Consider the following 12,081-nt stretch of genomic DNA (forward strand, 5'->3'; position numbering starts at 1 on the left):
AGCCACTCAAACTACTATCAGCTCCCAGTTAAGTGGTGTCTCCATCTGCAGAGAGGATAATTACATTAAGTTGTGGAAAATCCATTAAGTTGTGTCTCCATCTGCAGACACAATATTTAAATGTAAATTGTTAATTTTCAGTGATGTTGTTATGAAATTTGAACCTGGGCCATGTCAGACTTTATGATGTGGACCCAGTGTGTTATGAGTTTTGCTCTTTGAAGAGGCTGTTTGTCCACCTCAGCTCTTGTGTTTGGCTTTTTTAATTGCACAAAGTTTGTGTAATAAGGAAATAAAGAGCTATAATGAGTTTTCACCTTCTTTTTTTAAGGTATTTTGAGGTCACAAAATGGCATATTTAAATGTAAATTGTTAATTTTCAGTGATGTTGTTATGAAATTTGATCCTGGGCCACGTCAGACTTTATGATGTGGACCCAGTGTGTTTTATAGGGGCAGTTGCAGCTCATCTACAGGCTGATTTTTGCCTTAAAAAAGAAAAAATATTTAATAATTCAGTCTACAACAACCTGCAAACATCTCACACACTCGCCTCCTACGCTTCACATGAAACTGATATGCTGAAGATTTTTCTCCATAAAAACGCAGCCACATATAAGAAGAATTTGCACAGGAGGGAGTTGATCTGAACCCTGTTGGACTGGTGCTACTTTCCAACACTGTGTGGTCCAATATTCAGATATTTGCTCATTTTCCAGCAGTGACCCGGCATGTGTTTCGTCAGAAACTGACACTCCCAGTGCCAGATCCAAGTTTTTCCCACGAGAACCATTCGGCCCCTGTGTTTGTCCTGTTTGTCCATCTGTTCCCAGGCCTCATATCTATCCTAAACATAGATTAAATAAAGTGCCTTCAGTGTTAAGTGCTTCTGTCATTGAACTGTAGAAGTTTGAAGACTGAATTATTTAATTAGTTTTCTGTTTTAATGCAAAAATCAGCCTGTAGATGAGCTGCAACTGCCCCGATAAAACACACTGGGTCCACATCATAAAGTCTGACATGGCCCAGGTTCAAATTTCATAACAACATCACTGAAAATTAACAATTTACATTTAAATACTGTGTCTGCAGATGGAGACACAACTTAATGTAATTATCCTCTCTGCAGATGGAGACACCACTTAACTGGGAGCTGATAGTAGTTTGAGTGGCTGGATAGTGTAATGTTTGGTCTGATTGGTGCAGATGAATTAAGGCCCCGGCAGCAGCTGTAATTACCTACGATCAGTGCGACGCTGCCAGGCGACCTGTGGCGACTCCTGGAGGTTTGAAACTCACAGCAAGACGAGCTGAGGCTTGTGATCAGCTGCAGTGGGTTCATCACAGCGACTCTGTACAGACTTTTTAATAGCTGGATATAATTTGTTGCTTCTTAAAATATGAATGAATGTGTGGTTGAGCGAGTGAAAGAGAGAGAGAGCAGCAGAGAGTGGCTGTGAATACAAGATGGCCACAGTCTGTCCTCCAGGAGACGTTCAGGTACTTGTGTACAAACAGACTCTGGTAGAAGTAGAAGTACTGATTCAGCTTCTTTACTCCAGTAAAAGTAATCGAGTACAGGCTCTGACATGTACTCAGAGTATGAGAGTTCAGATGTAGAGAGGGAAAGTCACAGAGATACTCAGGTCATCTCTGGATTTGATCTTGAACTCTCTTTATTGTCGCTCTGTTTTACATCTGCTGTAGAAATACATGTGACTGGAGCAGAAACATGAGATCTGTCTGTGGGTGGCACCTTCGGTCGAGGATCGCAGAATATCCGGTGAAGGTACTTTAAACCCGTCCGATATCCTCCCCTGTTCTGCAACAACCAAATGGGAAATTTATGGAGAATGTGAATCATACATCTGGAGTCTGGATTACACAGACTTTCTCTGTTAAAATAACCTCTAATGGAGCTGGTTCAGCAGCCGTGTTTGTAAAAGAGGATCATGTCAAACCCACCAAGTCTTTCTCATGTTCCTCAGCCAGCTGTGCCTCTCCCAAAGTTTCCTCTGCCATGAAATGATTTATGTAACTTCACTCCCTGCAGGCTTTGTGACAGGGATACTACTCGACCAGAAAATGAGCAGGGAGGAGCTGGAGGCATAAAAACTCCTCACAGAAGAGGTGGGAGCTGAGAGAGATCTTATCCGAGCAGTGGGAGGAGTGAGTAAGAAAGTGAAAATAGGAGTGCGAGTGAGAGGAAAGTGTCAGAGGGGAGAGGAGCTCGGAGGTGAAAGTCCCTCCACACAGCGCAGACACTGAAACACCACGTGGAGCCGGACGGCAGCAGAAGATCAGCTGCTCGCGGATGGAAACTTTCTGCTCGTTCTCCTCCCCGTCCCACAGATTTACTGCCCTCGAGCTGCTCCGGGAGCTTTTTTTCCGGTGAACTGAAGAGACAACAGCGAGATAAGCTGCCTGTTTCTCTGATGGAGTTTGGTTCTGGATGGTTTTCAGACTTCAGCTGTTTTTCTAATTTGGCTTCATGTTTTTAGTTTTTGTATTTTTCCGTCCGGAGGATTAACTGACGGAGTGAGTCAGGATGTCACTCTTTGGAGCCACTTTCAAGTCGTCCTCGGTACCAGAAATAAGCTCCAGATAAAAAACTTTAAATCTCTTTCTCTCCTGATCTCTGCTCTCTGTTTCAATCCAGCGGCTTCACAAGGAATCTGGCGCCTTGCTCGGGGGCTCCTCAACACTCGCTGGAGGCTGAGGAAGCACCACGCCTTCCAGATTTCCTCAGCTGGTCTGGGATTCACACTGACTTCTGGCAGGATTACAGGAACATCTGGATCTTCTAACATGGACTTGTTTACAAACTCTCCCAGCTGTGACTGATCTGAACTTTAAGGCCTGAAGATCTCCATGAAGATGTAGCAGTCTGAGCCTGCCGAGGATAATGTGACACAGATGATGGTTTTGCTGCCCGTGCCATGCTGAGAGGGAGGCTACCTCTGGCCAGTGTGCATCTGTGTTTGGTCTGTCTGCTCGCCCTGACGTCGCAATCCAAGATCTGCGGCAAAGACGTCTTCAGAACCGTCCAAAGACTCATCGACGGTGACCCCGACTCGGTATGACTCGTCTTCTTCCTTCTCACTGACAAATCTATAAGTTAAGGTGTTGAATCAGGGAGCTGCTGCAGGGTTTAAAACATGATTTAACTCTTTACCTGTGGAGTCCCACAAGCTGTTCTCCAGCTATCTGTGAGCGAGCTCCACTTCTGACGGCGTCTTATCTCAAAACGACACATGATTACAGGTGCAGCCATCTTTGATTATCATCTTATCATCTTTATGGAAGATGACTTATATAACAAAACATGTTTGGTTGCAACACACATCCGGCGAGAGGTTGTAACAGTGAAGTAGAGCAGAGGGCGTCGGGTTGTGAAATACCTGAGAGGTGTATCGCTGCACCTGCACGTCAAACAGCCCGTGACACGTGAAGACGGACGGGTGGGAACTAAAAGAAGGATGAGAAAAGTTCCTCCAACATCAAACCTGTGAAGCAATGAGCAAGAAAGACACAAGCAATGATTCAGATAAAATAATATTATAATCTGCTCTGATTGAGAGCAATAATCAAAATAAATGTTGAGGTTGGTTATTGTGCTTTTCATGATAATAATAATAATCAAAAAGTGTAAACCTGTTATAATCTGAATCAGTTTCTGACCCACAAACACCTCCGTGCTTTACTGTCTGTACCCGATCACCAAACCTACGTTTCTGCAGAACGTTGAGCCTTTATGTTTCTTCAGATCCGATTTAAAATGTACGTTGTGACGACGCCGAGCTTCAGGTCTGATTTGGTTACGCAGAGTCTGTTTTAATCGTTTTCAAAGGTCCTGTTTGTGTGAAAAGTTGATCTTTGAGTCTCATTCCCAGGACGTCAAATAGCCACATGTTGGGTCAGTAAAGCGTCACGAGCAGCAACAAAGTGACAAGATAAGACAGTCCAGGCAGAGGGCTGCAGGCTCCCTGCAGACAGAGATTAATATATTAATGTTTAACTTTTGCTGGATTAAAAAGTAGGTGCAGATTATACAGTTTCACAGAGTTTATGAGAGGTGTCTCTGAACGCAGCGACTCTCAAAATTGAGTGTTTTTTTAAGGGAGTCTGGTGACTTTTGACTTGTAGTGTAAAACGAGTAAAAATCCTGGTTTGAATGATGAACTGTCTGATCAAAGATTAACTTCTTCTGAGCTCTTCAGGCTGAGTGATCTAACAGTTGGAGGAGACAGGTGGAGTTTTACACGTCTTTGTTTCGTCTCGCTGCGTCTGCCGTGCGTGATGTGCTCTGATAGGTCGACATCAGTCTGGTGATGTTGGGAAATAACAATAATCCATAATTCACCTCAAATGCATCAAACTAAAGTAACGAGGCTGTTTGAAGCTGTGAGGAGGAGAAAGTTCAGATGTTTGTGTTCAGATGTAGAGAGGGAAAGTCTCAGAGATACTCAGGTACAGGACAGATACCTGAAACATCTCTGGATTTGATCTTGAACTCTCAAATCTGCTAAAGAAATAAATTTAAACTTAAAGGTAGAATCAGAACTGCCACTCTTCTGAACTGATACCTTCGATCCCAGAGTCTCAGTTTGTTCGTAATGAGACTCAAAAAGCAACTTTTCCTTTAAGTCATCCGCTAAAAATCCTCTTACACTCAGTCTGATGCCTTAATTATTCTTCTCATTGCAAAAAATCACAACACGAGACGAGACAGAGAGAGATGTGGTGGTCCTCAGGAAAGGACGCAAAAAACATTTTTTTAATTTTTAAACGTGGAGCAATCTCAGACTTCAAATCACATCACATCACATCTCCTCAGTGGGCTTCACGGTCTGTGCAGTGAAGGACATCCTCGGTCCTCAGACCCTCGATCAGAGTGAAGACAAACTGTCGCTGTGCTTTAAGGCACAAAAAAAATCTTGTTCCGGTTTAAATTACCTGCTTCTGTCGCCACTAACACGGCTGGAAACGTCTCATTAAGAATATCCGTTACCAGATGTTGAAACGCTGCCTCGAAATACTGGTCGCCTCCACATCCATACGTGTAATCTGAATGTTACAGGCGTGACGCCAATTCATACTTTTCAGGAGACGTCGAGACACTTTTCAGGAATTTTAGACCAAAACTTGATGTTTTTCTTCCCAAACCTGAGCAGAGCGTCAGCACAGCGTCGTGAGGAGAGAATACAAACTGTTACCTTCAGAAACCTAAAGTTGTAACTTATCTGTGGTTTTTGCAGAAACGTACGTTCAACACTCGCCGCGGCTGCTTCAGCTTATTGTAAATGTGCAGTAACGACTGAGGTGAACCTGAAATCAGAGGCAGGACGGTATTCAAAGAAACGTTATCGAGGAAATCAACCTGACACAATGAATAATCGGCATTGATGGGTCGCTGACTGCATTGACTGAAATAAAGTATTTGTTTCGCCCTCAAAGAAGATTTCTGATATGATATATTAAGAACGAAGATATAAAATGATATTTTGCGTGAACAAGATGAGAATCGACGGAGTCGACATCCTGATGAACAAACAGATCTTAATCTTTTATTTCAACACATTTCAGTTGTGTCTTTGCTGCAGTTGTGTTGTGATTGTTGGTTCCTGCCACTTCCTGCACCTGTCATATATATATTTCAAGCTGCAAGCTGCTAATTTTTCATGATCTTTGTGCACAAATCCTTTTTGAGACTTACACTGCTTGTTGACATAATTCCTATTATGAAGGCTACCCTCCAGTGACTGCGGCCCTGCAGGACGTCCTCCGGTGACTGCGGCCCTGGAGGACGTCCTCCAGTGACTGCGGCCCTGGAGGACGTCCTCACCTGACGATGACCTTCACAGCTGATCAGCTGCTTCTCTGCAGAAACCTCTGGACTGTTAGATAATAAGAGTTTAACAACAGGTCCACAGGGCGTCTGACAGAGAGGCAGAGTGACGCTAATGCTGTGAAGTGAGAGCAGTTATAGTACAGTATACAGTATAATTAATGTAAATCCATCTTGGTGTTGTGTTTGTGTTGTTACTTGTTGTGTTCTGTCCGAGTGTTTGGACAGATGCTTTGGCAACATTGTTGTTAAACTTTCGTGCCCCTTTGAATTTGAATTTGAAAACAAGTTAACAGATGTGTGCACTCGTACAGCCGCTTACTGTCTCTTTCTCCTCAGATGTGCTCCGACTGCAAACTGTACACACCCTCCAGCGACCACTTCAAGGTATGAGCTTCTTTATACAGCTCGCCGTCATCACTCACTCTGATCTGTTTATCTCATCCTGACATCTGAGCAGCAACAGTTTACAAGCAGGACGTGTATGAAGACGCAGAGGACGGCCAGAGAAACACATTTTGTGGTCACTAAGATGTAAATGTTTAGTTCAGACAATGAACTGCATCATAACATGTCACCGTATTATTCAGAAAATGTGTGAGCTGATCCAGAAGCTGTTTCAGATATCTGCACAGCTCCAGTCTCGCCGTGTGAGTCTGTCTGCGGTCCACGTTCATCTAACTGATAACTGGAAGCAGAGCAGAGACGACGACCACTAACACACAGATCCTCTCAGCCACTTCAACGTCTCCACCACTGAGCGTCTTACTGCACAATTACTATCCAGGTTTTCTATAAACTGATCGATGTACGAGTTGTAAAGTCAGAGTGAGAACAGTGTGTAACTAAAGTGGCCTGTAAAGACGGACTAGTGAGCAGATGAGTCTCCGTGTTCGCTGTGAGGACGTTTAATGTCCCCGACAGCCTCTGTAGTCTCATTCAGACACTTGTTAGCAACCGCTAACCGTTTTTAACACATGAAGAGCTTTATAATTAAACTGTGGGCATTTAATGATGGAGTTTATGTGGGAGAACAAGAGAAATATGTTCAGCCTGTGGTGACCACACAGCTTATTACACACATGTAACTGAAAACACATTCAACACACTCACAGACTTTGAGACGAGGGAGCAGGACGTGCTAACATGCTAACAGATTTCTGTTATGGTTGCATTTATCGCAGCAGGAGCTGAGAGTGTAAATGTGTGAAGAGCCTCAGACAGCCGAGGTTGATGTAACCTCAGGAAGAGCGCCGTGTGATTAGATCATCATGTGACTTATTCCCTATAAATCCCAACAAAATGACTCATTTGTTCCATCCAAGTCTAGAAGAGTCGTAAGATGAAACCGGTTTATCTCTAATAAAGTCAGCCGGCTCGGTCGACGTAAGCGTCTCAGAAGATCTGAGTCATTTCACCCGGGAAGTGGAACTTTTGACGCTGGGCTTCAGTTTGCATGCTGCTCTTCACACAACAGCAGCTCCGTCTGTGTGTTTTATGAAGCCTGAGTACAAAGTATTAGCGTGGTATGATCGGCGGTAGCAGCCTGGTGGTTCTTGGTTTGATACGTGACGTCGCTGGTTATAACCTCCCTCCCCCTCTCCTTGTCTCTCTCCAGCAGAAATGTCCCCGCTCCACCATGCTGTGTTTTGCTAATGAGAGTAAAGTCCTCATCGAAGAGTGGGACAACTATCACGGTCCCAGATTGGACAGAGAGCTTGGAAAGCTTGCACGGTGGTTAACACAGGTAAGAGGGGAGGAAGAGATAATCCCAGTCTGAGGCTGGTCCACTGTTTGAAATTCATCATGAAACTTTACGATTAGAGCCGGACTGGAACCAGAAACCAGCAGGAGACGGTTCTGTTTGGACAGCAGGACGCTGCCTGCTGAATGGATCAATTTCTAATACATTTTAATGATAAAGTTGTAATTTAATTCATTCAAAACTCAGATCAGGTGTAAATCCCAAATCCTGTCCTGTGTGTTCGAAACAGTAGACTAATCCTGAATTTTGACTGGTATAATAATAATATTATATAATACATTTTATTTTAGAGTTTACAAAGTGCTTTGACGATGAAACTCATGAAGACAATAATTACAGAATAAACACTCGACAGTCGAGACAAACACCAGGAAGTCTGGTCTGAGGTTAAAACAAGAAGAAGGACAGAAAACACGTTACATTACAAGTAAAAGGAATAAAAGTGATTAAAAAAGCAGAATCACAGAAAAAGAAAAGCAAAATTAGAAATAGAATAAAAAACAATAATGAACAATTAGATGACGGAGGAGGAATTAAGAACTGATAAAATGATTAAGAGCAGTAAAAGGAATAAGAGACAATAAATCGATTCAAGATAACAAATGAAAGCAGTAAAAGACGTCACAAGGGAGGAATTAAAACAGATAAGTCGACTGAGAGCAGGGGAAGGAATGAAAGAAGGATTAAAAAGGACGACTTCACGTGAAAGCATGTGTGTAAAAGTGGGTTTTAGATACTGATGGTTGTAGACATCCTCGTGGTGCTGCTCACAGAGGGAAGATGCTCTTGTCTTTGACACACAGACGTCTTCACTGAATCCTTCGCCTTCATTATTCGGCTCTCATGTCTTCCCACCTCCTCGTTGGCCCGTGTCCTCCTGACAGCTCACAGTCAACAGGATCTTATCCGAGCCACTCAGTGCTGTTTCCTGTCACTGTCCCCCCACAGAAGACATGATTCAACATGTGTTTCTCCAAGAGCTTAAAATAAACGTACACTTTGGAACTGGAAGAAAAAAATGTGAATGGGTCATTCATCTTCCACAATCCTCCTCAGGGGAAAAACAATCTCTTGCTGAATAACAGTCGGTGATGTAACACAGGAGGAGTGTTTCCTTTCCTGAAGCCAGATGTGGATGAAGTTATTGTCCTCCTTCCTCACATGTGGATCCAGCTGTTGGCCGTCTGCTACCAGACGCTTTAGTTTCTGTTTCCCTCTGCACACTCTGCATCTGTGTGTGTGTGAAGCTTCAGAGGATCAATCTGAGATTTAGGCCTCCGGTGACGACATTTTTGGAAAAAAATTGAGGTTTTGTTTTGGTCTGGTCCAAAGCGAGTCCGCCTCTCCTCGTCCAGCTGTAGTCCTGCGCTCGGTCAGCTCAGAACACGGTCGACCCGTCGACTGCGACAGCTTGATCCCAGATGTTGTGGTGGCGACAGATCTCTGTGGAAACAAGCCTCTGATTTCACATTGTTTTGCAGCCTGAGTCATATTTTGTCCGTTTCCTTTTCATGTGGCTGGACATCAGCCAGGAGCAGCTTTAAAACAAACTGGATCAGCACGGCTCTTATTCTGCCCCGGCGGTCCAAAGACTCCACGATGGTCTCAAAGTCCGCTGCTCTTAATCCAAAACACCCGCTTTCTTCTCCAGTGATGATGATGTTTTACCAATAAAGCAGAAAAAATTCAGTCAGGGGGCTACCAGCTGTCGCATCTTCACGCACCGTCGTTGCTATAGCACACTAACGGTACCCTCTGGAGCTTCTGACCCGGAGCAACGTGTGTTCCTGTTCTGTCCTGTGGACGGATGCAGGTGAGGTGATGTGAATGCATCACCAAATATAGCCATGTGTTAAAAGGCAGTGAAGAAGAAGACTTCTGTAAATGCAGATTCCTCAGCTTTGTGAAGGTTATCTGAGGAAGAAACTACTTTCAATCAGGAAAACAACCTGTCAGGCTTCTTCTCCAGTGATGGTGACAGTGTTTCTGCTGTGGGTTTGAACGTGTTTCAGCAATAAAACCTGAAAAATGATGGAGGAGGGGCTGCGTCTTCATAAACCACAGGACCGTAGATAAATGTCTTACGTATGATAAATATTATATGTACTGTATACATTTTTATACGAGACATGCGCCAGTGAAAGACACGTTTCCATTCCTGCCTGTTAATAATGGGCTACAAAGTTTAAACATCAGCTACACTGCTTGTTGAAGGCAGATCATTAATGTGGCAGCTCAGAGGCTCCAATGTTCCAGCTGAGGTTATAAAGGATTTAGGTCAACGTGGGACAACGTCAACAACTCTTCCAATCTGTCCTCATGTTTCTGTGACCAATAACATACAGTTTGTCTCTCTTTCTGTGTCCCTCCACAGTCGGAGTCAGGGTGTCTTCAGTGTGAGCTCCAGAAGGAGGAGACGGCAGGAAAGTTCCTCGCAGATCTTCTGAAGACTCTTCAGATGATGCACTCTCTGCACTGCACACGAGACCCTCAAAAGACACTTTAAGGCCCGTTTTCTTCTTCATGAACTTTTCATATCACCTGAGCACAAATAAAACACAATGCATGACGTCTCAGTATCTCAGTGGTATTATATTTCCGCAGATGGTTGTAGTTTGGTTGGAGAAAGGTGGAGGTGGAGTCTTTTCGATCCAAACCCTGATTTTTAAGTCGACATGCCGTCACGCACATTGTCCTTGTTTCCTCTGTGAAATTTAAATTTGTCAAAAAAATGGACAGCTCAGTTTATTAGTGGTGGAGGTGACACTTCACAATAAGGTGCACAAAAATGGAAAGTAAGGAACGAATCAGGAATGACTTGTTAACTATTATTATTATATTCACTATAAACCACCAGCTGGTTCATGAACTCGTGATGACTCATTAATCTGTGACGATGCACTCAGCTCACGGGACGAGACCACAATTTAAAAGTTTTCAAGAAAACTTTGATTGAAAGTCACAAAATGCAAAACAATGCAAGTCTATTTCAGATGTTTTCAGTAGTAATCATCTCGTAGTGATGCACCGTCAGCTCTGCTCTGACTGAGTGTGAGTGATCATGTGCTGTTAAAGACACCAACAATGTGTAAGCTCTGTAAAAGGTTTAGCCGACTGGCTTCTCTCCTGTGTGATTTCTCACGAGTCTCTTCAGACCTTATAACGTTTCTCAGGGAGGGTTGTGACGCTCAAAAAGATGTATCACCGTCTAAAGCAGGGCATACCAACTCGTACCGTACGAGTGAATCGTCTGCGTAAAGCCAAAGCTCACGGTTAATGTGCTCACACTGTACGGTCCGATCGTCACGCTACGACGCGCGCTGCCTTGATAATCTGTACAATCCTGCGCCGAAACCTCAAAGAGGAAGAGGCGCCGGCACGTACGGACTGGATGGATCATGACAGGAGGAGGAAACATCACAGAGGCACGCGTGCTGTTGCCACAGCTCGACCAACCCGGCCGCCATATTTTCTGTCCAGCGTCGTGTTGCCATGGCGTTTGTCAGATGCTCTGTTTGCCACTTTGCACAGATGCAGTAAGAAAAAAAAGTTGCTGACGTCGGGAAATCAACTCGTGAGACAGTCTGCATCACTCGACCGAAATTTCTGCTATGTCAGAAATTCATCTGACCGTCCGACAGCCGTTCGGAAGCAAAGATTGGCCCTCGCTCTCCCCTGTACACTGCACGACAAACGACCAAGTAGGAGCAGAAAAGCAGAAATTCGGCTCAAATCATACAGTGCATCCTCGACTTCACTCACGCCACAGTCTTGTTCATCCGACAGCACAAGGAACCATCATGGGACAACAGAGTGATCGTTAAAACTCTGTTTCATATCGTATCAATACATTATTGTATGTAATGTTTTTTAGTTGCCACTGAACATTTCATGTACCTGATATTTGGATTTAAAAGCTTTAAAAGAATGCCACCTTGTCAAATCTGTAAACCTTAACCTCTCAGCAGACATCCGTAATGATTTAATAAGATTTAAATTCAATGAAAGTTTGGCCATCTGCACGAGAGGCCTGCTGCACTCTTCTGTCCTGAAGGAGTCAAGAAACTAAAGACTGCCTGCACAATTTTCCAAAGTGTGCATGAAACTGACCCCACGCCAGCAAGCGTAGGAGGAGGATCACCTCCTCCCTCCCCTGCAGCCTCGCCAGGTATACTAACTTTCCAAGGCTTTAATAATATGTTTGATGGTTTACGTGATCAACAAGTGGAGGCAAGGATACGAAAAGTCCAAACTAAGATTCCCTGGTTTCTTTTCAGTGACTCTCATGCAAGCAAGGTCTGTTTTAAGGTTCCTCCATTCAGGTCCTGTTGTGGTTCTGAACATGGCTCCATTCACAGCAGGTCCAACCCCCCCGAACCTCTTTGTCTTTGTGTAACGTCTTGTTGTCGTAGTTTAGTTCATGTGTTGTTGTTGTCACGTCTTGTGGTAAATAAATGTTCGACCATAAA

At 43.9% G+C, this 12,081-nt stretch overlaps 1 protein-coding gene across 2 annotated transcripts; it reads left to right on the plus strand.

The window, feature by feature from the left end:
* Positions 1-1,732: 1,732 nt before the first annotated feature.
* il15l (interleukin 15, like) lies at positions 1,733-12,081 on the plus strand. 2 transcript variants are annotated; one of them, XM_073489193.1, is made up of 5 exons: positions 1,733-1,788; positions 2,053-3,076; positions 6,187-6,234; positions 7,466-7,594; positions 9,987-12,081. In XM_073489193.1, exons 2-5 carry the CDS (start codon positions 2,939-2,941, stop codon positions 10,116-10,118), a joined length of 447 nt encoding a protein of 148 aa, XP_073345294.1. In that variant the 5' UTR covers positions 1,733-1,788; positions 2,053-2,938; the 3' UTR covers positions 10,119-12,081. The 2 variants fall into 2 exon arrangements, with proteins under 2 accessions (XP_073345294.1, XP_073345300.1); XM_073489199.1 differs by having other exon boundaries at positions 1,737-1,788; positions 7,469-7,594.

Source organism: Pagrus major, chromosome 2, assembly GCF_040436345.1.
Source record: "Pagrus major chromosome 2, Pma_NU_1.0".
NCBI classification, from domain to species: Eukaryota; Metazoa; Chordata; class Actinopteri; order Spariformes; family Sparidae; genus Pagrus; species Pagrus major.

Bases quoted from the DNA above. Each gene is read 5' to 3' on its own strand.
- il15l (XM_073489193.1), top strand. From the start codon at position 2,939: ATGCTGAGAGGGAGGCTACCTCTGGCCAGTGTGCATCTGTGTTTGGTC. The intron at 3,077-6,186 runs GTATGACTCGTC...CTTTCTCCTCAG, and splicing joins TCGACGGTGACCCCGACTCG to ATGTGCTCCGACTGCAAACT. The intron at 7,595-9,986 runs GTAAGAGGGGAG...GTCCCTCCACAG, and splicing joins TTGCACGGTGGTTAACACAG to TCGGAGTCAGGGTGTCTTCA.